The 25812-nt window shown below is 47.0% G+C and overlaps 1 protein-coding gene across 4 annotated transcripts; it reads left to right on the forward strand.

The window, feature by feature from the left end:
* The first annotated feature begins 15850 nt into the window (after positions 1-15850).
* On the forward strand, positions 15851-25530 carry Cby2 (chibby family member 2). 4 transcript variants are annotated; one of them, XM_037208384.1, is made up of 4 exons: positions 16039-16140; positions 16306-16386; positions 16987-17067; positions 24149-25530. In XM_037208384.1, exons 3-4 carry the CDS (start codon positions 17020-17022, stop codon positions 25337-25339), a joined length of 1239 nt encoding a protein of 412 aa, XP_037064279.1. In that variant the 5' UTR covers positions 16039-16140; positions 16306-16386; positions 16987-17019; the 3' UTR covers positions 25340-25530. The 4 variants fall into 4 exon arrangements, with proteins under 4 accessions (XP_028734965.1, XP_028734974.1, XP_037064279.1 ...); XM_028879152.2 differs by having other exon boundaries at positions 16044-16145; XM_028879132.2 differs by lacking the exons at positions 16039-16140; positions 16987-17067 and adding an exon at positions 15851-16027.
* The last annotated feature ends 282 nt before the right edge of the window (positions 25531-25812 follow it).

Genomic DNA, 25812 nt, shown 5'->3' on the forward strand with positions numbered 1-25812 from the left:
GTGGAAGATGAATAGCCCGCCAGTGAACAGGATCCAGGAGTCCGGCTGCACCAGTCCATTTACCGTACAGATCAACGCGCACACTTTCCAGTTCCGGTGTCTGCAGTCAAACGCAGCCTTTCGGTTACCTCGGCCATCTTTGTTAGTTTGCTTCTGTGCTGCTGAGATAAACCACTGATCAGAAGCGACTTGAGAAGGAAAGGGCTAATTTTGTCTTACAGCTCACACTCCACCATTAAGGGAAGCCGAGGGCAGGAGCTCCAGGCAGGAACCTGCCTTCTGTGTGTGTGTGTGTGTGTGTGTGTACATATGAGCACATGCATGTGGAGGACAGAGTACAACCTTGGTGTCACTCTTCAGGAATGTTGTTCACCTTATTTTGACACAGGGTATCTCCTTGGCCTGGAACTCTGCCCCCCCCCCCCCAATACACCTGTATTCATCCCGCTAACACAGTGGGGTTACAAGTGCACAGCACCATGCCTTGCTTTCTCGCATGGGTTCTCATCTGGTTGACTATAGCTTCAAATCCAGGTCCCTGTGCCTGCAAGGCAAGCATTGTACTGACTGAGCCAACTCTTTCCTCCTCAAGATTTTGTTAGTCCTGGGTGCGTTAACCGGAAAAGTACTTTTGCAGAAAGCAACATGGCTTTTTGATATTGGACAGTGTGAGATGTTTCTTCTATTCTATTACTTAAGAAAGCTGGCTGTTGCCAGACCCAGAGCCTGCAGGGGCAGGCAAATATCAGGATCGGACTGGACCGGACATGCCTTGGGCAGCTTCTTGGAGTCTCAGTGTGTGTAAAAAACGTGTATTCCTAGACCCACTAATTTTCTTCACGTCCTCTCTGTGGCGAGCTGAGTTGAAATGGAATTTTTCTTAATGATGTAGGTGAAAGGAGTTTCACGGAATCAATTTCAATTTTAAGAGTACCCTGAGGATTCCGGGAATTTGTGAGTTTTACTGTACTGGGTTAACAGGCATGCCTGATGCTAAGATTCGAGAGCACGGGTTGTCAGGGGTATTTTTCCCCCTTCTTGGTTTCACTTCAAGGATCATAATGGGGAAGATGATCTTTAAGTGAAATATCCACAGGACACGATTGCCACCGAACAGCCCTCTTGCTAATACAGTCTGCCTTAGCCGCTGGAGCTGTGACAGGGCACGGGCCGAGTCTGGCTTTGTGAGTACGGTTCTCAAGGAATCAGGCTTTTCTTTGGGGGTGATTACTTGCATTTTCCACTTGGATAAAAGGACAATAATGATCAATGTTAAAATCTCGTTCTGAGGCTCAGCTGTTGTCAGGGTTAGTCCTTGAGGACCCAGTTCTTTCTTTGGTTAAGTGCCTTCTCAGTGAGGACGCTATAATTGTACAGAATGCAATCACTTTATAGAGGGGTCTTAAGTGATCGGGTCCTGTTGGGCTTGATTCTGTGTTGAGAAGGGGTTCTATGATATCCTTTGAAATCTTCAGGGTCATTTGTGTGTCTTATAAAATTGGGTGATCTTATATTGGTTGTTCGTGGAAAGCATTTAAGATAAATTTTGAAAAATTTTAGATTTTATATGTATAGGTTTTTTGCTTGCGTGTATGTCTGTTACCACATGTGTGTCTTGTACCCCAGGAGGCCAGAAGAGGGCGTCTGATTTCCTGGAACCTGAGTTACAGATGGTTGTGAGCCACCGTGTGGGTGCTGGGAACCACACCTGGGTGACTGGGAGAGCAGAGTGCTCTTAGCTGCCTATCTCCAGCCCTAAGATACACATTTTAAGAGAACACAGATGACATAACCCCACTCCTGACAAATCAATTCTGAACTGGGAGGGTGGTAGCATTTTAATAAATGTCCCTGACTGGTCCTGATATGCATTCTTCTTACTCTGAGACTGTGATAGTTATCTTCCATTTACCCTTCACATCAGCCCTGTCTTTCTCTTTGCGAAAAGATGTGGATGTCGCACTGTAGTGAGGAGCACTCTTGCTCTCTGGCTTCTTGAGTTTGATCAGAGGGTGAGAAGATAGTGTTGATGGGTAGACTGTTGCCTCGTTCCCTGCTGCGGCCCCTCTTTGTGGGCTGGCTAGGACTCAAAGACGGAAGACTTTCCCACTGTTTTCCTCCAGGTTCTGAGAACCATTTCTTCCGGATCTTGCTCTGTTAATAACTCGGTGGGCCTGTTCCACAGTGTCCCTTCACCCTCCCACCGTTTTGTCAGGATTAAGTCATCCTAGACTTCTCCTTAAACTGGAGTGTCCATTTGTTCTCTTCTGGGGCTCTCCAACATCTCGGAAACACGAGAAAACCTGACCTTCCCAGTCAGCCCTAGGGTTTCAAAAGATACACTTCTTGCTTCTATAAAGTCACATGACAGGGTCCAGATGTTGACTGCAGCATCCTCTTGGGATTAGCAGGAAGCACGCGAACTATGAGGAGAGTATGTACCAAGAGACTTTCTAGGAAACCAATGTCAGTGCAGTTACCCAGGGTGCACAGCAGTGTGGTGTTTACCCCTTAGCATCAGCGGGAATAGGGAGAGGCAGGAAGAAGCGACAGGAACCCGGGAGAAAAGTTCAGTAGTTAGGTACCTCTAGAGAGTGACCAGAGACACTTCCAGGGTGAGCTGACCCATGGGGAGAAAGCAAGGGAGTAATACCGTTGTTTACTCTCTTCCCACCTTCCTAACTAGTTCCAGGGCTTCCGGTGGATCAACTGATTTGGAAGCTAGGGGCAGGCCTGGGAGAGACAATCTGGTTGTCCTGGTGGAAGAAATATGGTCCAGTCAAAAGCTGTGTTAGACCAGGCGGTGGTGGCGCATTCCTTTAATCCCAACACTCAAGAGGCAGAGCCAGGCAGATCTCTGTGAGTCCGAGGCCAGCCTGGTCTACGGAGTGAGATCCAGGACAGGCTCCAAAGACAGAGAGAAACCCTGTCTCCAGAAAAACAAAAACAAACAAACAAAAAAAAAACTATCTTAGTTTCCTTTTGAAACATGTCCATAGCTAAGGGGCTAGAGAGATGCTCAGTGGTTAGGAGTCCTGACTGTTCTTGCAGAGGACCCAGACTGAATTCCCAGCACCCACATGGTGACTCACAAATGCTTTCTTCTGGCCTCCATGGGCACCAAGTACCATACAGTACACAGACATACATGCAGGCAAAACAACCATAGACATCACACACACACACACACACACACACACACACTCACACACACACACACACTCACTCACCCGCCAAGTTAGGAGAAGGACTGAGTTGAATGGCTTGCTCATTCTCTCTAAAGCTGACTCTCTACTGAACCCAGAGCTTGCCAATTGTGGGTATTGTAGCTGTCAGCTTGCCCTGGGGTTCTGTCTCCTGAGTGCTGGGGTTACAGGCAGTCCAACAAGCCTACTCAGCTTTCATGTGGGTTCTGGGGATTTGAACTCTGGACCTTGCATGGGAAGCACTTTATCCACTGAACCATCTCCCTAGTCCTTGGAGAACATAAACAAACAAATAAACAACAGCAACAAGCAAACAAAATACAAAACTTCATACCAGTTGCTTCAGAGAAGAAAACGAGCACAGTTTTAGTTTTTAAATAGCCCCCAGACAAGTGTTCAGTTTGAACAACTTTAGCTTTTTTTTTTTTTAAGATTTATTTATTATGTATACAGAAGAGGGCGCCAGATTTCATTACAGATGGTTGTAAGCCACCATGTGGTTGCTGGGAATTGAACTCAGGACCTCTGGAAGAGCAGTCAGTGCTCTTAACCACTGAGCCATCTCTCCAGCCCCAACTTCGGCTTTTGAACGTTTGTTTCCGTCTTTAAGTTGCGGATGTCGGCTGTCTTTCATTGTTTGGTGTCTCTGGGAGTGTGGGAACTGAGGTGTTGGTGGGAGTCTCTCGATTCAGAAGCTGGGGCTGTTTCTATTCTGACTCTACAGTGGCCTCATTTGTGGCTTCCTTTATCAGTGAAAGGGGCTCCATCAAAGCGGCTTCCGAGTCTCACAAAGGGCGCACAAAGCACCCCATTGAGTGTGGGAAGAGAACAACATGATTCTGATTTCCACTGACTAGATTTCTTTTTTCCATTTTAAAAATGCATATGAGTATTCTGTCCATGCGTGTCTGTGAACCACATGTGTGCCTGGTGCCTTCGGCAGCTGGAGGAGGGCCATCAGATACCCTGGGACTGAAGTTACGGATGGTTGTGAGCCATCTTGTGGGTGCTGGGAACTGAACCCAGCCCTGCAAGAACAGCCAGTACTCTCAAGCACTGAGGCATCTCACCAGCCCCATTTTCCATTGATTTTTTTTTCCCTAAAAAAAAAAAAAGGAAACTGAACTCTGTGTGCCATAACTCAAGGACAGACACCAGCATCTTTGAGGGCTCTAAGGAGTGTCCCTGCTCGATAGGGGGAGTGTCATCACGGAAAGGAGGTTCTGCCAGGATTCAGTAGCATCTCTTTCCCTTCTGAGCGTTGTGTTGATGGGGGGCAGTTTATCTGTGCTCGAGAAAGTAGATTCAGGAATGATGTTACCTGCTCATAACGAGACTACCTATTCCAAAATGGACACATGGCTTAAAATCTCTGAGAAGGAATGGGTGGGTAGTGTGTAATGACAAGGGAAGTGGAATGGACAAGAGAAAAGGCCGCAGTGGCAGTGTCTCATCTGGAACATTCTCTTTTACAGTGGAGTTGCTAGGTACTGTGCAAATACAGATTTATCTCCACATTCTCCAACGATGAACCTCACCTAACTGTGTTGTCTTGAGATACCGGCTAATGAGAATTTGAAGCCATCATAATTTCTAAAAAGACTATAAAGAGGTATACTACATTTTTTTAACTATCTAAATCATGTACAATGAAGTATTTTAAAACGTTAGTAAATGTAATGGGAAGTTGTGCTTCAAAGTGTCCTTTGGGTTTGTTGCTTAGTAGAGGGGAAAAAAGAGTGGTATTTGTCCAGAGGAACACCTCTTCTTGCTGCCAAAATAAGTACGTGTGAAATGATGAATGGGAAAAATCTAGTGGCAAGGCTTTTTAAATCCCATTTATACACTAACAAATCCTAAATTGATATTTCCATCCCAAACACCTTCCTGTAGTTCCAAACTCTTACAAGGGACTCTTTCCTTGGCCCGTAGACTCAGTCCTATCTACAGTCTGTCCATGTCCAAACTGAATTCTGTGTCTCCACTCCTGGTCCACCTTCACCTCCCTCCCCACCCCCACCCCCACCCCACTCCAAGAATATGACCTCTCTCAAGTGCTTACATTAGAACTGTGCAGCACGCAGCATGCTATCTCCCTTCTCTCCTACCCTATAGCTCAAGTTCCAGCAAGTCCCCCCGGTTCTGCATCAAAATACATCCAGAATCTGATTATCAGGTCCTCTTATCTTTACTCTGTGCGTTCATTTCTGGTCTAGACAATTGAAATTGGCCTTTGCTCCTGCCTTATCATTTTGCTGTCTATTCTCCAGTGACGTCAGAGAAATCCTTTCCTCTACCTATGTCAAGTCTTGCCATTGTAGCATGAATCCTAATTGGTCTTAATATTAAAAACCTGGAGCCAGATATCAGGGTGAAAGCTGAAAGATCAGCAAAGGAGCCAGCCACTAGAGAGACTTCTTACCTCTACTGAATCCTCAGCCTGAAGGGGCCAAGCTCCTGTCTCCACCCCGCCTTATCACTTCCTCTCTCTGCCCAACCATATCACTTCTTGTTTCCTCCTTCCAAGCTCTGGGATTAAAGGTGTGTGCCACCACTGCCTGGCCTCTCGTGGCTAGCTCCACACTCTGATCTCCACCCAAGATTTATTTGCTAGAGCACAAACAAAATCTCACCACATGCCATGTCTAATGAACACCTTCCAGCGTCTTCCCATTGCCACTCAGAATAAAACCCACAATCCCCACTCTAGCCCCCAGAGTCCTCTGTCACCTCCCTGGGCTGCCTTTGGCCCTCTGCCCCCCACCCTCTGACTCTTCCACATCCCCACCCCTCACTCTGCCTCCAGGTAGACCACCTTAGATCCAGGTAGTCAATTCTGTAGGACTTCTATTTCAGAGACTTCCTCCTACTGCCTTGTCTGCTGGCAGTCTGTCCTCAAAGGCCAAGGCAATCTTAGTCACATCCTCAGAGGCCCCTTCAACTGCCTATCCCCACTGCCTCGCCGCTGTCTCAGAAGGCAGCTGGATTTGCCTGTGAGTACACATTTGTGCCACGTAAGCTCGGCCCTTCATCTATACTGGTTCCGTATTTGTGGATTCAAGAGGCGCAGAACAACATATTTGGAAGAATTTGAGTCAGTGCTAAACATGTACAGAAATTTTTTGTTGTCATCCCCTAAACGGTCTGATCTAATCACTATTTCCATCGTTTGGGGGACATTATAAATAACTCAAAGATGATCAAACCGTAAAAGACGGGGGTAGGTTAACGCAGACACTATTATTTTGTGTTCATTTCTATTTCATAAGCTATTATTTTATATGGCAGACTTGATTAAGCTTGCAAGATGTTTGTGTCCTGGAATCAATCCGCAGCAGATTCTACTGGATAATTTGTATGTGATTTCTAAAACTTGCCTGTCATTGGCCTTTCTTGATAGGAGTGTAGCTTTATAAAAATTTAATTTTGTTCATTACTTCCTCAGACAGTGGTTGGTTCATTCAAGGCACTCGATAAATCATTCCTGAATGACTGAATGAAGTGAATTCTCATCCTTGGCTGCAACGGTTGCTGGTGGATGCTGGTGGAGAAAACTGGACAGGGATGAGTGATGGAAAAAAACCAGGAAGTGACGGCCGGACTGTTGATTGAAACATAAATGCAGCTTCGATACTAAAACGTACACATTTGTGAATGAGCTACAGAAAGCATGCCAGGAGAAACACGCTCTTAGCTGTAAATAGCATCTCTACTAGAGACGATGCTCAGAAGGGGCAGTGACTGAAGATAACATTTGATGGAGTAGCTGCTTTGGCTGGAATTAAAAGAGGATGCTGGAGGCATATGGGGGTAGTGTTACTCAGGAAATTTATTTGCCGTGCGTTTATTTATTTAAAGCCATAGCGATTTATGTCTGGTCAAACTGTTGCCACAGAGCAGGCGAGGCCTGAAACGGACAACACGCCATAGCACAGTGTGGATGGAGCCCACCTGCTTTTTAAAAGCAACATGGTTGCGTGAAATTTGGGCATCTCTCTTGTGTTGATACAGAGAAGGATCTGGAAGTCTCTCGTGCCACTGAGAGTTTTGCAGTCATCTCTTTTGCTATGGACCAAGCACCATGATTGCAGGCCTTTGTGGTGACACGTGGCTGTTTACAGGGTGCTGTCTGGGACCATTTGAAAAGAAAGAAAACAGTCTCCACCCCTTCTTGCTAGAGAGGTGGTTTAACAATGAGTAGCTAAGAGTTTTGGAAAGAAGCATATCCAATGAAGAGGGCAGTCTGAAAACAGTGCTGTAAAACATCTCCATCAATCTATGAACGCATCACCCTCAGTCTGTACGAAACGGCCATGTCTGACATTGAAGAGCATGTCAAGGTATTCTGTCTAAAAAAAATTTTTTTAGAAGAACAGTTTTAGATAGGCTTTGATTTGGGGTCAAAAATCGTCTAAAGAGTATTTTTTAAATTGGGATTTTTTATATGTGAGTTTCCTCTTTTAAAAGCACGTAGCAGTGATTTTTAGTTATTCATAGAGCTGCACACACACTATCATTATCTGGTGCCAACAGCTTCACCTTTCTAACCAGTGAGAATGACTGGCTGACAATAGGAGAAGTGGAAATCCCATGGTGTGTTCCCCAAAATATTGTGCACCCTAATAAACTTATCTGGGGTCAGAGAACAGACCAACCACTAGATACAGAGGCTGGAAAATGGTGGCACATACGCCTTTAATCCTAGCATTCCCAAGGCAGAGATATTTTTTTTTCTTTTTTTTTTTTTTTTTTTTTTTTTTTTTATATATAGAGGTTTTATTTAAACTGTATTGAGTTTTTACAGCACATTGCATGTTTGCCACAACGCAACTGCACAGTCTGGGTTTTTGGCCACATCATGTCACTTACACCCACAACAGCTCTGAAAGGATGAACACATCTGAGCCAGAAGCCCAGAATCTCTCTCCAAGGCCATGCAGTTTGTTCACTGATGGGACAGTCTCTCAAAACAGTCACACAAAGTAGACAGATACAGTCTCCCAGAATGTTACCGATCCCCCTGAAAACAGAGTGAAGTGCAATGAAAATCGGTAATTAAAGAGCCACTCCTGACTAGCAGTCAATTTTAATGATTGAGAAAATGCTTCAAATATTTTTACGCATCAGAGACAAATAGTTTGTCACTCTTTCATTGATCTTAGGAATTTCCCAGACACAAAAATCTCCATTATTCAGGCTCCATTTAAATGAAGAAAAAAAAAATCTGCTAGGCTGACCTACATATGCCAAAACTTTTTAGAATACATCCATGGCACGTACACACGGAGCACAGATGCTTTGCTGCAGAACTGAAGAAAAGGTCGGGACAGTAATTCCCATTCTAAACGCAGCTTCTGGTTAGTTTTCTAAAAGCAGTATGACGGTAGGTAGCAGTGAGAAAGACAACTGCTGTGGTTTTAACAGAGTAAGCAATCCATCTTTTCTACATGAATGGATTAAGGAAAACAGAGATAGAAGTCCTAGCGCCTTCACTGGAAGCCAAGGAGACTGTATCTGTCCCAACCACAGGACATGGCTATATTACTGTATCTTTTGGTTAAGTGCCAAGGCAGAGATATTAATCTACGTTCTGCCACATGGCTCATACCACTCCTTCATACTGTACATCTGACTTGCTCCATGTCTTGATGGTGAATTCCTGATTCTCTGATTCCTTCCCAGAGTTCCTATCTCTGCCTGGAAGTCCCACCTAACCTCTCCTGCCTTGCTATTGGCCATTCGGCTCTTTATTAAACCAATCAGAAGATGCCTTAGCAGAGACACATCTTCACAGTGTACAAAAAGATTATCTCACAACACACCATGACCAAGGCAACTCTCATAAAAGAAACCATTTAATTGGGGTCTACAAAGAGAGTTCCAGGACAGCCAAAGCTACACAGAGAAACCCTGTCTCAAAAAACCAAAACTAATGGAACAAAAAAAACAAGAGTGTCCATGTGTGTTCTCTGGTAGACAATTTTTAGCAGTTTAGAGGCACTGTCAGATTATCAAAGACTGAGGCCAATGTTCTCTGACTGCCTCTAGTCTCAGCAGTGATGCTGAGAACAGACAGTTCCTAGGGTGCACACCCTGAGGTGTTATAGGGCCCCAGAAACTCCTGCAATCCCAGAGGCTCCCACCACTTCCACCCTAAGTGGGTGATTACTGAAAGTTGCCTGGATTTCTCTCCTCCAAAGGTGAGTCTGCTTATGATGCTTTCTAGAAAGGACACTCAGGAAAGGCTGGGTGCAGCCCAAATCTCCATGTACAGGATCCAGATGAGATGCCTCCAGATCCCCCGGTTTAAGTCTGTGTGGTGGCCACCCTGGTTGTCTTTATTGTCGCCTGTGCGTCTCTCTGTGTTTTTGTCAGTTCTGTTGGCTGAAAAAATGAAGGGGGTTGTGATGGGAGGGGAGTGGACAGTCCCAAGACACCATTAAGTGTATGTATGGAACTGGAGTTAGAGACAGTTGTGAGCTGCCACAAGAGTGCTAGAAATCAAACCTGGGTCCTCTGAAAGAGCAGCCAGTGTGTTTAACCACTGAGCCATCTCTCTATCCCCTTCATTGGCCACCATTTGGATCAGGTTCCTCTCTCTTGGATCAAGTGAACAGATTGATGAATTTCAGGAAAGAGTTGGAGTTTTTAGTATCTGAGGGTTTGGAGCTGTACACAGAGCTCTTCAAGTTTGGGTGTCACAGGTGGTGATATCCAGCCTGTGGTCTCTTTTCTGCTCTCACCAAGAGGCATTTACTCTTCAGGTGACTTCTGAGGTGGAAGAGCGTCAACTCTCTCCCTTCAGAGTGCCTTCTCCCTCCACTAACTCCTCCAGTTCTCCTGCAAATGTGACTTGATTATCATAATCCACAGCCACCTTGGCCTTTGCCACTGCCACAGTTCCTGCCCCAGTCACCCTCCGTGGTCTGAAGCTTCTGTGTGTCTCCCTTTGGGACCCCAGTTTCCCGCCAGCCTTGGCTCTGCACCACGTTGGAGAAGAGCAGGGAGGGGCATTCAGAGCGAGTGTCAAAGGTCTGGAGGAGAAGCAGAGGGGAGAGGAAGCCAGAAAGAAAGAAGCGGAGGAGGAGAGAAAGGAACCGGGGAGCAGGAGGAGGGAGCTGGTGAGAATGAAGGGGATGAAGAAGAGGAGGAAGAGGAGGCTCGGTGGAGACTTACCTTGAAGAGAGCTGCTGAAGAGGAGGGCAAAGGGGGCCCGAAGTGACAGGAGACTGAGACTGGAGTGTTGAGATGAGCCCGGGGAAGCATTTGCAACCGTGGGCTGGAAGTGCTCAGGGCCGACTGTGCTGTTGCTGCGGGAACTTGGAAGATACACATGTCCAGGGAAATGCAGATGAAGGAGGCCTGGCTCGTGAAGTTTCAGAGCAAAGTAATGACTCTATCTGGACCATTTGTGATATTTTGGATTAAAAATTGATGGAAGCGAAACCTTTGCTTTATTGGGATAATTGATGCCGGTTGGCTGGAACTGAAGCATCCGCTGTGATTAATAAGAAGTCAATATCATTGAGAGGGGAGATCTGGGTTGCATTCCCTTAGAGGCAGCACACAAGCTGTGGTGGGGGTGGGGGTGGGGGTGCATAGCCACATCTCTGTTTGGCAACCAAACTTGGTAATGTCTAAGTGTCTCCCACATGGTATTAGTTTTAGCAGCTCGAACGCTGTAGGATTGAAGGGGTCATTGAGAGAAGCTGGGGTTTGGCATGTGTAGCAGAGTTAGAGTCCCCAAAGAGGCCATTGGTGAAGGTACAGTCTCAGTGGCAGTGGGAGTCCCAGATTATTTGAATGCCAGGATCTTGGGGTGACCACCAATGACAGTGACAGGTGTGGAGTAGAGCTATCTTGAGCCTATGTGACAAGCTATCTGTACTTCAGATGGCAGATCCAGAGATGGGGGACTACCCAAGCCTTTTGGAGCTTAAATGATAATGGGTCCCAGACATTGGGTAATGAGCTATTTACTCTGTTGGATTTTGGTTTTGCTTTCTTCTGATTGTAACTGTGCCTTGCTTCTTCCCTCTTGGAATAAAAACATTTCCTTGTTTTTGATTTTATAGGAGTCCACAGTTAACATATCAAATATTTTAAAGAAATATTGAACTTCTAAGTAGTGAGGTTTTATAAGATTGTGAGATTTTTAAAAGTTAAACTATGTTATATTGTGATGGTAACTTGAGATTTGGGGGATAAACAAGAAAGGAAAATGTTTAAAGTGTTGTGGCTTAATAGTGATGCACTGGGGCTGGAGAGATGGCTCAGCAGTTGAGAGCAGTGGCTGCTCTTCCAAAGGACCTGGGTTCAATCCCCAACACCCACATGGCAGCTCACACCTGTCTGTAACTCCAGTTCCAGGGGATCTGACACCCTCACACAGATATACATGCAGGCAGAACACCAATGTACATAAAAAAAAATAGTGGTGCATATTTGTGTCAAGTTGATAAGGAGTTATCTTAGTTACTATTCTGTTGCTGTGAAGAGACACCATGACCAAGGCAACTTATAGAAGAAAGCATTTAACTGGGGGCTTACTTATGGTTTCAGGGGGTGAGTCCATTATCATCATGGTGGGAAGCAGACAGGCATGGTGCTGGAGCAGTAGCTCAGAGCTTTATAACCTGATCCACAGGTAACAGGCAGAGACACTGGGTCTGGTGTGGGCTTTTGAAATCTCAAACCCCAATTCCTCCAACAGGGACACACTTCCTCCAACAAGGCCACACCTCCTAATTCTTCCAAATAGTTCATCAACTGTAGACTAAGCATGCAAATATATGAGCCTATGGGGGTTATCTAAACCACTACAGGGTTTAATTGTGCTGTTTTTGTGTTTGTTGTTGTTTTATCAATTTGACACAAAGTATAGTCACCTGGGAAGAGGGAACATTAATGGTGCCATTGTCCCTATCAGAGGAGATTGTTCTGTGTGCTTATCTGTGGGTCATTTTCTTGATTCATGATTGGTGGTGGGGGGGGCACTGTGGGAGATGCCACCCCGAGACAGGTAATCCTGGGTCATATAAGGAAGCAAGCTAAGAAAGCCAGGGGAAGCGAGCAAGCCAGTCAGCAGGATTCCTCCACATTTCCTGCCTCTGTTTCTTCCTGAGTTACTGCCCTGACGTCCCTCAACAATTAACTGTGATCAGGATGTGGAAGCCAAATAAACCCTTCCCTCCCTAAGTTGCTTTTGGTCATAGTGTTTACCACAGAAACAGCAAAACAGCACAGTGGTACACCCACTGTGTAAGATATGCTACTATATGTTACTATACTATATATATATAGTATAGTAACATATATTATATAGATATATGTTATAGTAGTATACACATATATGTTACTATACCTACCGAGTTTCCTATGCCTTTCCCCATGCATGAGAAGACAAGAGAGGTTAGAGCATAGATCTGATGCCTATCTCTGGCTACTTGGCCAAGAGCTTCGGCTTGTGTGACTTTCTAGAGGAAGCGAGGGAGTCCGGGCTCTCTGAGCGCCTTCTTGCTGCTGGACTACCCCATATCACAGATCATCAGTCAGCTGCAGCCACAGGAAGGAGCCTGGCGAGTCTTAGGTGCACGCTTGCCTTTTGTCTCTGCTCAGCTTGTCTAGATTGGAAACCCACCCACCTCTGTGCTCTGTGTAGCGCCCACAGACTACAGGGAGGTCTGTGGACCGTGTGTGATTGACGGTTGTGTTACCCTGAGTAGTCACAGGCGCAAATGCGGTGACTGGGATGGCCCAGGTTAAATGTTTCTTTCTTTAAAAATGAAAGTGAAAATCAATCCATCAAGCAAGCAGACAAAGAGGCCCTCACATCGGCTCTGGAATAACACTTTATTGACAGTTCACAACAGAAGTACCAACTGTGTGTCAGCTGGCAGATATTCGAGCCAAGGGGATAGGGGCAAATTTTGTATAAGGGAGCCCCCCGCCTCCCCAAGCCTCGATTCATTAGTTCTCCCTGGTAACAGAACTCTTCTCACATCCAGGGGTGTGCAGGTGCTTCTATGGGGAATGTGCATGAGGAGAAATGGAGTTATGTGTTCAGGAAGTACAGGAATTACTCACTTAGAGCAGCGAGTGTCGGTGAGGGTGTGGAGAAATGGGAAGTCTTCTGTTGGTGGGGAGGTTAAATAATGCAGGCACTGTGCAAAACAGTGAGGGGGTGCCCCCCAAAATTAAAAATGGAACTACCTTGTCACTGAGCAATTTTACTTCTGGGTACGGATCCAAAATAATTCAGAGCAGAATCTCCGAGGGATGTTTGCACACTCAAGTGTACTGCAGTATTATTTCCAGCAGCCAGGGGACAGACTGCCCAGATGATCCCTGCATATCATGAAACCTGACTGAGCCTTTCCAAAGAAGGAAATCTTGACATTTGTCTCAACTTGGTAAATCCTGAAGGAACCAATACTCTGCAATTCCACTCATGTGAGACATCTCATTGTGCTGGGTAGTCATTTGTTTGTCTGGTTTTTCCACTTGACACAAGCCAGAATTATCTAAGATGGTGGAAACAACTGAGGAAGTGCCTAAGACAGGCCTGGGGGCAAGCTCGTGGAGCTGGCAAACTCGTGGAGCCGACTGATGGTTGCTGTGGGTGGTGCTACCCCTGGGCTGCTGGTCCCGGGTGCTGTGAGAAACCATGCCGAGCAAGCCATGAGAGCAAGCCAGGAAGCAGCCCCCCTCCATGGGCTCTGCCTTCATTCTTGCCCTGACTGCTCAGTGATAAAGTGTTACCTGGAAGTGTAAGATAAACCCTTTCGTCCCCAGGTTGCTGTTGGTCACAGTGTTTTATCACAGTGATAGAAACCCTAACTAAGACATTAATGTAGTTTAAATCATAGAAACAGAAAATAGGAATGTGATTTCCAAGGGCTGGAGAGAAGGAAGAGGGAGAATTAGTGTTTAATATAAGTCCTGGTTTTCCAAGATGTTCTTACACAACAATGTGAATATACTCAACACCATTGAACTATACGCTTTAAAATGGCCAAGAATGCAAATTCAGCGCTGCGTGTTTATGATCTCAGTTTCAAAATCAGGTAAACAAGTCTATGGCTCGGCCAGTAAAGTACTTGCTATGCAGTTGTGAGGACTCCAACTTGATCTCCTGAACCTATGTAAAAAAATCCTATAAATCCTGGTGTGGCCCTCTTCTGTCCCCACCAGTCCTGGCAAAGTGGGCACAGGCAGATCCCTGGTGCTCCCTGGGCCCACCTCATCTAATTGTCAAGTTCCAGACCAGTGTCTTAAAACACAAGATGGATAGCAGCTGAGGGATGACACCCAAGGTTGGTACATCTGGCCTCCACATGTACCAGCATACACACACACACACACACACACACACACACACACACACACACACAGAGAGAGAGTTAAAAAAAACTTCTTTGAAATTTCTCTGTAGACATAAGTTCTTTGGCAATGGAATCAGCCACTTGGATTTCTATCTGGGTGTATCTTTCAGCTTTTGTATATTTGGATTTTCTTATACCAAGATTTGCCTGTAATTTGGGTGTGGGGGACTCAAGTAGTCGGTTCCAGCATCCCTGGGTCTGCTGACCTCGTCACCCCTCTCTTCCCACCCCAAGGGGCAAAACCACACAGAACTGGGACTCTGAATACACACAGGAGTTCTCCTGAATGTCTCTGGAGGTGATGGATTTGTCAGAACTAAGGATGGAGGGACGGGGTGCTGGGGCCTTGATGTAGCTTCTACATGTGATATAATTGTATACTTGTGTTTTCTACCAGAACAGGGCTTCTTACACCTTTGGGATTTCCTGACAGGACCTCCTTTGGAACACATCAGTTGAAGCTAGTCGAATGACTTTGGCAGGGTGGGGGATGGGGAGGTGGAGGGGTGGGGGAGATGGGAATGGGGATAGTTGCTAGAGGGACCAATCGGGTGATTAGAAGGTTGGAGTTTTCGGCAAACTTCTCCCTCTGGGGATGTAGGACTTGGCATTTAGTTAAATGATCAAAGGCCAGTGATTTAATTCAATTTGCCTACATAACGAAAGCCCACAAATTCCTGTAAACAACAGGGTTCAGACATTGAGGCTGAAGATGCTGGGAGCCAGGTGAGTCCAGAGAAGGCCTGAAGCTTTACAACATTACCCCCTCCAATAGCTCACCCTTTATCACCACCATTTGGCCATTCCTGAGCTGCGTGCTTCACAATGAACTTGTGATCCTAAGTAAAGCATTCCTGAGTTCTGAGAGACAGCTATTGAGCCTGAGGAGAAGGGCAGGGGAGCCCCTGCACCGCTAACCAGTTACAAGTATAGGTGGCCCCGATCTGGGATTGGTACCTGAAGTCAAAGGTCATCTTGTAGGGCTGAGCCCCTAACTCCTGGAACCCAATACCAAGTCCATGTAGTTAGTATCGGGGTAGAACTGACCGGAAGAGTCCCTGAGTCGGGCCAAGCCTCCCCAGGTCTGGACAGTTAATGTTTCTTCTTTCCTAAGTAACGCCATTGGAGAAGATGCCACCTATGAAGGGAGGTGGAGTTTCAAACCAGCCTGGCAGTGAGGTGTGAGGGGCAGCCAGGCTGACCAAACAAGGGCCAGTGTTAGGGCTATTGTGTGTCAAACTAACCCAGGCTAGCCACATAGGTACAGCCAGTGACGATTCTTCCTTCCTGCAGAAGCCTCATTCCCACTGGAGATGCTCAGATAGGAACCATGAGCTCAGAAAAACACCGTATTGTTCTGTGATGTCACCCCTGGAATGTTCTGAGTGTTTTGGTGACCAGCTTATGCATAGGACCTATACCTGGCATCTCACATTGGTATGGCTTTTTACTTGATACAGAAATAATAGTTTAAAACCAGGGAGAGCTGCTGCAGTCTCTGCTTCAAAGACTGACAAGAGGGTTTTATATCAGTTAATTCCTGTCTTCAGGTCAGGTACCATCTAATCATACCTTTAGACTGTGATTTTTTAATAAGATGTATAATTGGTAAGGAGGTCATAAATGTGTAGAAAGTAGTTATGTATTTCAGGTGAGCCACTAAGGCCCCGAGGATGGGTTGAGAAGGAGAAATCTAATTTTTTTCTTTTTTACAGCACTCGAGGCCAAATTTTACAAGAAAAAGGGATACCAGATCTGAAAGCCTAGAAATTCCAATCAATGTGGTCCTACCTCAGGTAGGGACGGACAATCACAGGAGGATGTAACTTACCCTGTTTCCAAACCTTACAGAATGAACAGAGCAGTCAGCCACTCAGATTCTTGTCATGTTTGTTTGTTTGTTTGTTTGTTTGTTAGTTTTTCCCTGGCTATGTGTCTTGGGGAGGACACATGGACTCTCTGGACCTTGGGATACTTCCAGCCTTGAATGAAGGGGCTGGGTTGGATGGTCAGGTCCTCCAGTGCTAGCCTTTCAAGGTCTGATGATACTAAGAGAAAAATGCAACCTTACCAAAGGAGACCCTTCATGGCATGGCGGTGTATAACCACTCTGGATATCTGTGGGGAACTAGAGTTGACCTTGAAGCCATGTGTGTGAAAATGAACCCAGGAGCTGAAACCCCAGCGTGTGGCCCACTTAATTCAAGAGAATTAAGCCCTCCTATGGGCCAAAGATGGTTGACTGGGGATGGACATTCATGAATGGCTAAACCCCTTGCAGTGTGTGGTCCCTGGGTCTCCTGCACGCAGCAGATTTCTTGGGGGAGGGGGGACCCCTTGTATCTGACTGTTTCTCCGTCCGCTATGTCACAAAGGGGTGGCCTTGCTTTCTCCAGAGTCACCCAAGTGCTCATTAGAAGATCAGGGTCATGCAGCCAGCGGAGGTGAAATGTAGGATGGAGGGACCCAAGGCACAGGTAATTGACCTACGAGTTTGGTTGAGGGAGGTGTGTACGAAAGAGGACAGATCTCTAGCTGTGGTTCTGCGTCAGTGTACTTACAACAAGCTCAGCCAATGTGGGCAGGAGGAGAGAGAAACACAAGACAAGGAAACAACCTGGGTATTCGTTTTCCTTACAGCATTGTCGTGAGCAGCCACTATTACCTCTCTTTCAGCTCATGAAAGCTAAGCCAGAATAGTAGGCAACTGTGTCCTGGTCATCCTTAGAAGGACAACCTTGCTAGGTCTGGTTCTGAATACGTAACATACACATCTGTGCGTGAGGGTGGGCATGGTTCCTTAGGTATCTTATTGGCCCACATACTAGGGGCAGACAGGAGATACCAGCCTAGGTGTAGGTGTTGGGAATAAGATTTGAAAGTAGTTGTATTAATTACTGTTTGCATTGTTGGGACCAAATTCTTGGCAGGAAGCAAGTCAAGGGACGAAGTCTTTCTCTCTCTTTCTTTCTTCCTTTCTTTCTTTCTTTCTTTCTTTCTTTCTTTCTTTCTTTCTTTCTTTCTTTCTTTCTTTCTTTCTTTTTTTTTTTTTGCCTCTTGGTTTAGAGGATGAGTACATTGAGAAGTGGAAGCTGTAGAGGTGGGGCTGCTGCCTCACATCATGGCAGATCAACCTGGTTTCTTCAGTCCAGGATCCTAGCTCATGAGTACTAACCACATTTAGTATGGGCCCCGAGTCTGTTAGTCCTCCCTGATAAGGTCCCCACAGACACATCCAAGGGTGTGTGCCTTGTTAATGCCCTAGGTGTTCCTTAATCCAGTAAGCTGACACGAAGCCTTCATTACTGTCATGTGATAGAAAGATTAGATCTGTCTACCCCTGGCACAACTTTTCTGTCCCCATCTCCCAGCGCCAGCTTAGCAGTCAAGGAGAAAAGGTGCTTTGAGAAGTCTTGGGTTTGTTCTGGTGCCCTCAGGCCTGCTTCCTGTGCTGTAGGACATGATGTGGTTACTTGGATCTTGGAAGGTGGAGGGATGTGGAATGAAGGGGTCACTGCTGTCTGGAGATTCTTCATGGCCAGATGTGGCCTTGAGTATGCCAGTCAGGCTTAGCCAGCGGTCATCTACAGGTCAACAAGCAAGCAACTGATGCTGAAAAGCAGGAAGAGGAGGTTTACTCAATGTGGCGACACTGGAAAGAGGAACCAAGAGGTCAAGTGATGCTCCAAGTCCACCTTTAGGTTTAAGTAGAGTCACAGAGGTTCTCATAACGAAGCAGTCCTGCTCTGAGCGTGGTCCAGCCCAGCATCATGGTCTCATCCCCAGTCTCTTCTGCAGGGTTATCTGACAAGTTAACACAACTGTGTGACATCTCTTTCTGAGAGACAATCTTCCCCCTCTGGCCTTCAGCCTTTACCTTCTCCAGACATAGGACTACTGGAGCAATTTCTTGGGGTCCACTGTTTCAATAATCTGATATCTAGAAGGATGGACATAAGTATCTCTTTAGAATATCTTCATTCCTGCCAGGATGGTTACAGGCACAAGCCAGGCAACCTGCCACGATACCCTAGATGGATCCTCTTGGGTAGGGAAGTAGGCATGGATTACTAGTTGATGTAGACTGAGCCCACCCATAGGGCTGTGGCAAAGGCCTGTCTGTTCATGTACCTCCCCCAAAGAGATGGTGGGACAAAGGATTACTATGAGAAACAAGGTGAGGAAGGATATCGATGGGGTGCTGACGATGTCATGTGTTGGCCACAGAGTCACACAAGTATAAGGCAGAGATTTCACAGCTGTGGGACTTGGGAGACTCGGTAGCAAGGACAGAGCTGAGATTTAACCCAGGTCAATGCCTAGCCTGTCACGCTACTCAGCGGGGCCCCGTGATGTCTTAGCTCTTATTCTCTTGCTTCTAGAAGCTAGTGTGTCCTTTCCTAACGTCTGGATTGCTTCCGGGAACCCCTCAGTTGCCTGTATCTTTCCGCCCCAGGTAGCTTCATTCTGAGTTGAGTTCATTCTATTTGGAAGGGAATTATAACAGTACCTCTGGCTGCCAGCTCCCAGCCCTATTGGGTGGCTGGAGTTCTCAATTACATTGCAAATGCTACGATTCACTAGTTATCGCCTTTAGGTCTCTTCAGGTCTTATTGATTTCGCATTTTTCTTCCTCGCGCTGAACATGTGTGTTTTCACATCTATTTTCTTCTAGCACATTAGCTTGCAAGCCACAGTGTTGTTTCCTGTCCAGGCCACTGATGCCCTTCTATGCACAGACTCACTTTTCCAGGCATTCAAGCTTCCCAGTGAGCTCTCAGTGCATGCCTTGGGTTCGTGCTGGGTCATCAGCGGCAGATCTCCATGTGGATCAGAATGAGCTCTGATACCAGGCCTGGTGCCCTCCATTTCCCCTTGTCTTTTTCTCCTTCCTCCTCGGCTCCCAGCAATGCCAAATGAAACAGTTTCAGAGCAAGATTTTAGGAGAGTCTATCAATTAGCTAAGATGACTATCTGGCATCCTCTTTATTCTCTTCACTGTTAGCATTAAAAATCTATCAAAACTAAAGCCGGGCGTTGGTGGCGCACGCCTTTGATCCCAGCACTCGGGAGGCAGAGCCAGGCGGATCTCTGTGAGTTCGAGGCCAGCCTGGGCTACCAAGTGAGCTCCAGGAAAGGCGCAAAGCTACACAGAGAAACCCTGTCTCGAAAAAACCAAAAAAAAAAAAAAAAAAAAAAATCTATCAAAACTAATCACTTTTATATTGTGAATTATCTTTTATCTGTTGGCATTTATTAAAACAAACACTGTATTTAGCTATTCGGCACACCAGAGGGTTTTTTTTTTTTTTTAATGGTAGTGGAGATCAGCTGTGAAGTTAGCACTGTGGTTTTCCCTTCTAGGACCCTGATGTCCTTCAATTTCACATACATTAAAAGTACTCCATGCTGGGCGGTGGTGGCGCACGCCTTTAATCCCAGCACTCGGGAGGCAGAGGCAGGCGGATCTCTGTGAGTTCGAGGCCAGCCTGGGCTACCAAGTGAGTTCCAGGAAAGGCGCAAAGCTACACAGAGAAACCCTGTCTCGAAAAACCAAAAAAAAAAAAAAAAAAAAAAAAAAAAAAAAAAAAAAAAAAAAAAAAAAAAAAAAAGTACTCCAGCAGGCTGAGCATTCCTTGCTCATTAACCCTCAATAATGTTGGCAAAGCAGGTGCTTTAAAAGCTTGGTCAACCAGTGTGAGCTTTCTGGGAGCATGTGAATGTCTAAAGCTTGGTCAACCAGTGTGAGCTTTCTGGGAGCATGTGAATGTCTAAAGCTTGGTCAACCAGTTTGAGCTTTCTGGGAGCATGTGAATGTCTCTTCTGAGTGGCAGTAGCAACATCTTTTATGTAAGGAAGAGAACTTCAGTGCTGTTTCCTCAGTACCATTACTATAACAAAATGTCAAGGCCAGACAGTTCACAAAGAATAGAGGTTGGTCATTCAAGAGCATGGCACAATACTAGCACCTGATCATCTTCTGGCAAGGGCCTTCATGCTGTGTCCCAACATGGTGGAGGGCATCACTTGGTGAGATACCGCAAGCCACAGAGAGCTCACTTTATAACAGATGTTCCTGCAACAGCCCATTGACCCATGAATGGGTTCATCCATCCCTTCATGATCTAGTCCACCTTACAAAGGTCTCACTTCTCAAACACTATTAGTGTGTGACTTTGGGGATGAAGGTCCCAGCACATGAAATCGAGAGGCTACATTCAAACCACAGCAGTGCATGTCAGCTAAGCCTGGCTGCTCAGTCTAGTTCCGTTCCCAAACTCTTCAAGTGGAAGGCCAGCAACCCCAGGAACTCTATCTGAGAAGATTCCTCCTTGAGAGTTTTAGTCTTTAAAAATCACACAGCTCCAGGAAGAGACTCTGGTGGTGTCCCTCCCTTTCTACATTGCCTTTTGTTCCCCTTTTCAGGATCCCTGGAAATAGTATTCCACACAGTCATTTGTGGTGATACATTGTATCCCCCAAAATACTGTGAACCCTAATAAAACTTATCTGAGGATCAGAGGAAAAAGCCAGCCACTATAGTAAACATAGAAGTCAGGCAATGGTGACACACACCTTTAATCCCAGCACTAACCATAGAGGTCTGGAGGTCTGTACAGACAGAGAGGAAGTGATGTAGTTGGGTGGAGAGAGGAAGTGAGATTGCAGAACAGAAAGGCATATAGGCATGGGTATGCAGGAAGTATGTCTCTTTGGAGACTGAGGCGTCTGTAAGGTGAGGTTGGCTGTGGCTTTTCCTATTCCTCTGATCTTTCAGATTTTTTTACCCCGATGTCTGGCTCTGGGCTTTTTAGTAATAAGATCATTTAGCAATTTGTCTTACAGTCATTGGTGATTTAAAGCATCTACGTTAGAAATGAAATACCAGTGCTCAGGAAGGATTCCAGTCCACATGTAGGGTTTCAGGCAGCTGTAAGAGCCATGCATGTACCCAGGGCTCCTCCTGGATCCCCAGCATTAACACATTGTTGGGTCACAGCTGTGAGTACACTATTCCTGGCTCCTGAAGACAGAGTCCCTCGGTCACCTTTCGAACACCTAATGGGGGAAGTCTGATGAGCCTCGGAGCCACATGTGCCCTGTACTACAACTTCATTCCCTACTCTGCCGTGAAGGAGCCCACTTGGTTCTTTTCTGCCTGTCGGTCTCTCTGTCTACATGAGAACATGCCCCTAAGGCCAAGAAGAGAACTTCCCTCCTCCCACTGACTGAACCTCCTGGGCTCAGTAGAACCCCTCCATGATGTTCCAAGCACAGACAGACCTCTGGTCAGGACCCAGGTCATCAAACAGATTAGATCAGCCAATGGAAGAAATCTGGGACTATCACTGACGTGGCCCAAGACCCCAGCTGAGAAGGGCAAAGCTGTGAGTGCCAGTTAGAGGAGACTGGGTCCTCGAATCTGTGGGTATTTGCTCAGCTTTGTTGCTTATATTTTGGCGGAGCGTTTTGTAAAGCAATGTATTCAGTGTTTCACGATGGTTTAGAACAGGAATTGTTAAATATCACCAGCAGGACTCTGGTCTTTGTGACATTGTGTCTACCACTTGCCCTCTTATGAGCCCAGGAAGCAGGCACAGCGGCCATGCGTAGGCTCATTTTTTTCAGAGGTGATGGAAAAACAAGAAGTTCTCAATAGGACTCAGTCATGGCACTTTTGAGATCCAGGCTCTTGGGGCTTGGGACCTCTGCTTTGGGTTCTAGGTTCAAGATGATGACATGGCTGTTGTCTGGGTTTCGCATCTGTTGCTGTGATAAAATGTCCCCAATATAAACAGCTCAGGAGAGAAAGGGCTTATCTGATTCACCATTACAGGTTACAGCCCATCACTGCAAGGAAATCAAGACAGGAAGGCCGGACACCTAGTCACACCCACAGAGAAGAGCAGAGGGAGGCTAATTGCACATGCTCTTCTAGTATTCAGCTTGCCCTCTCCATTCTTATACAGTCCAGGACCCAAACCCAGGATGTGGCACTACCCACAGCAGGCTGGGTCTTCCCACATCAATGAACCCAATGAAGAAAATCCCTCAAAAAGAAAAGGAAAGGAAATACCTCACAGGTATTCCACAGGACATCCCAATCCAGATAATTCCTCATTGAGATTTCCCCCCACCAGGTAATTCTAGATTGATGATTAAACCCACCCAGCATGGATGCTCAGCCTTTAAAGGATGCCGGAGGCAGCCTTGAAAGGGGGTGTTTTTTTAGATTTTGGAATATTTGAATATTTAGATGGAGCAGAAGAGGGGGGAAGGCTCAGGGAATGGGACCCATGCATAGGCATTACTAAACCCATTTCTATATCTATATATCATATACAACTCATAATAGTTTTATGCACTGTTTCAGTGTACCTGTGTCTTTGCATGAAGGCAGGTGTGGAGTTTTTTGCTTGCAGTATCCTGTGGATGCTCAGAAAGCTTCAGATATGGAGCACTCTGGGACGGAGAGTCTTCGGGTTGGGAATGTTCAAGCTGAAATAGTGTTTCATTTGCCAGTGTTGTGAGGATTGAGAGAACAATGTAGGTAAAACACACCCACATAACCAGCTGGGCAGCCTGCAGCTCCAGCTCTGAGGGATCTGACACCCTCTTCAAGGAGGTGCATTTACCCCAAGTTAAAACTTTAGCAACTGAAAGTCACACAACTTGGCCAAATTCTTATAACTGATAAGTAGCAAGGAGATCGAGCTTAAAAAAAAGAAAAAAAGGTTGATTCTAAAATCCATGCCTTTAGTTTCTACCGTATGGTTGAATCTTATTATCTGTGGGCTTTCATTTCTTGAGACGGGGGTCTTTTTCTGTGTAGCCCTGGTTGGCCTGGAACTTGCTATGTAGTCCAGCATGGCCTTGAAGTTTTGTTTACATTCCTATCTGGACTGCCTCCGTGTGGCTGGGGTTACAGGCCTGCACAAACATGGCTCATTATTCATAGACTTTATAGTTATGAATGTATACACCTTTGACTAGTCCAGCGTCAGTCCTCATAGAGTCTTCGTGGTCATTCTTAGACCTGTAGAGAGTTTGTGTGGGAGTGTGTGGCCAAGAGCTGGGCTCCAGGCACCTCTTGTTTGAACTCTCAGCCTGGAAAATAGTGTCCCGTTTGCAGTTTCTAGACCGCTACGTGCCTTTTGCTGGCTTAAAGTGGCATCTACACACCTTGTTCCCAATTACAGTGTGTCTGTGCTGTGCCTCCTGGAGCAAGCTTGTTGGATCAGCTCTGCCCAGGCACTGGTGCACCCACTGTCAATCTCCAGATCCGCGAGGGTGTCTTTAAACAGAAACACAATGATCAATGGACAGGAATTTTTATGACCAGAGCCTTATAGGAACCGAGCCCAGCATTTCCCCTAGGAACCGTGGTTCGGTGTTCGCTCATTAATTCAAGAAGAAAGCTACCTAGCATAACAAAGGCCGGCTAGATTTCCTTGTGAGGATTCCCGGAGGTTAGGCGAGGGGTCTCCCGGCCTCTTGGTCCACCGGGCGGTCCTTGCGCACCTGCTCCATTAACAGTTTCCCTGCTCTCTCCCACAGAGGGGCACCACTGAGCCTTTCCTGAGGCTCCACAACCTGTACAGCACTCCTCGCTGCTCCAGGCAGGCTGCCTTGCCCCGGATGAGCCGCAGGGTAGCCAGCCAGCATTCCTACCCACTCAACCGCTTCTCTTCTGTGCCCTTCGACCCCATGGAGCGCCCCACCTCCCAGGCTGACCTGGAACTGGACTACAACCCTCCCCGGGTGCAGCTCAGCGACGAGATGTTCGTCTTCCAGGACGGGCGGTGGGTGAATGAGAACTGCCGCCTGCAGTCTCCTTACTTCTCGCCCTCGTCCTCCTTCCACCATAAACTGCACCACAAGAGGCTGGCCAGGGAGCACCTGCTGCAGGAGGAGAACAAGACTCTCCGGGATGAGAACCGGGCCCTGCGGGATGAGAACAGGGCCCTCCGCAAGGAGAACAAGATGCTGCAGGTCTTTTGGGAAGACCACAAGGTCACCCTGGGCCACGAGGAGAGTCAGCCCCCCTCGCCGTTGCTGCACAAGGACACAGCCTCCCAGGAAGTCGTGAAGAAAGACAACGCCAACTTGCCTGTCCAGCGGAGCAAGGAGAACACCTTACACCTCATTCGAGAGGAGAACCGGGCCCTCCAGCAGTTGCTGGAGCAGAGGCAGGCCTACTGGGCCCAGGCAGAAGACAGTGGCGCTTCCGCCGAGGAGGGTAAGCCCACCTCCTCACCCAAGGAGGAGCCCCATAACCCTGGGCTCCTCCCAGACCAGAGCCCAGGCCTCTCCTCCCCATTTGAGGAGCCCAAAGGGCCCCCCACCACACAGGAGGACTCCAAGACCCTGCGCGCCCTGAGGGAGATGGTTAACAACTTGTCTGGGCCATCTGGGGAAGATGAGGGTCAGGTCGGCCCCAACCTAGCTGACAGCGCTCAGCTTTTGCAGCTGCTGAGGGAGATGAACCAGGCGCTGCAGGCCCTGCGGGAGGAGAACCGGTTGCTGCAGGAGGAGAACCGGGCTCTGCACGTCCTCCGTGACGTGCACCGCATCTTCCAGGAGGAGAACAAGGCCCTGTGGGAGAACAACAAGCTGAAGCTGCAGCAGTGCATGGTCATCGACACGATGACCGAGGTCACCGCCCGGATGGAGATGCTGGTGGAGGAGCTGTGTGCCTCGGCCTCGGCCAAGAACAACAAAGATCCCAAGAAGCCCAGCAGGGTCTGAGGCCTTGGCAGCAGACACAGACACCAAGATCAAGCACGGCACACGAGGCCAGAGAGAACCCTCTGCCTTCCTCTGTCTTCCTCACCTTCGCCGCCCCCCGCCCAGTGCATGCCTGTAGACCAGCAGAGAAAGGACCATCCTACACCCAGAGACACAATAAAGGCAGAGGAGGCTGGGGCCAGCCAACACCAGCGTGGCATTTTGACTTCTTCTCATCCTGCATCCTCCTTCCTCTGACTTCCTGCTTCCTGACCTCCTCTTTTCTCCTCCCTCCTCATCAACCTTACTCTTCAATCCCCTTTCCTCCTCTTTCAATTCCTGTACCTTTTCTCCCCTTCTACAGTAGACTTAGCTGGGTGGAGTGGTACATTTCTGTATTCTTAGGACTCAGGAGGCTGAGGCAGGAGGATTGTGAACTTAAGGTCTATCTAAGCTACCATAGTAAAAAAGCAAGGGACTGAGGGTGGGGCCCA

This window comes from Peromyscus leucopus, chromosome 9, assembly GCF_004664715.2.
Source record: "Peromyscus leucopus breed LL Stock chromosome 9, UCI_PerLeu_2.1, whole genome shotgun sequence".
Lineage (NCBI taxonomy): Eukaryota > Metazoa > Chordata > Mammalia > Rodentia > Cricetidae > Peromyscus > Peromyscus leucopus.

Excerpts from the sequence above, each read along its gene's own strand:
- Cby2 (XM_028879132.2), top strand. The coding sequence starts at position 15,953 with ATGTCACCCCTGGAATGTTCTGAGTGTTTTGGTGACCAGCTTATGCAT. Across the intron at positions 16,028-16,305 it reads ATACCTGGCATCTCACATTG|CACTCGAGGCCAAATTTTAC; the intron begins GTATGGCTTTTT and ends TCTTTTTTACAG. Across the intron at positions 16,387-24,148 it reads TCAATGTGGTCCTACCTCAG|AGGGGCACCACTGAGCCTTT; the intron begins GTAGGGACGGAC and ends TCTCTCCCACAG.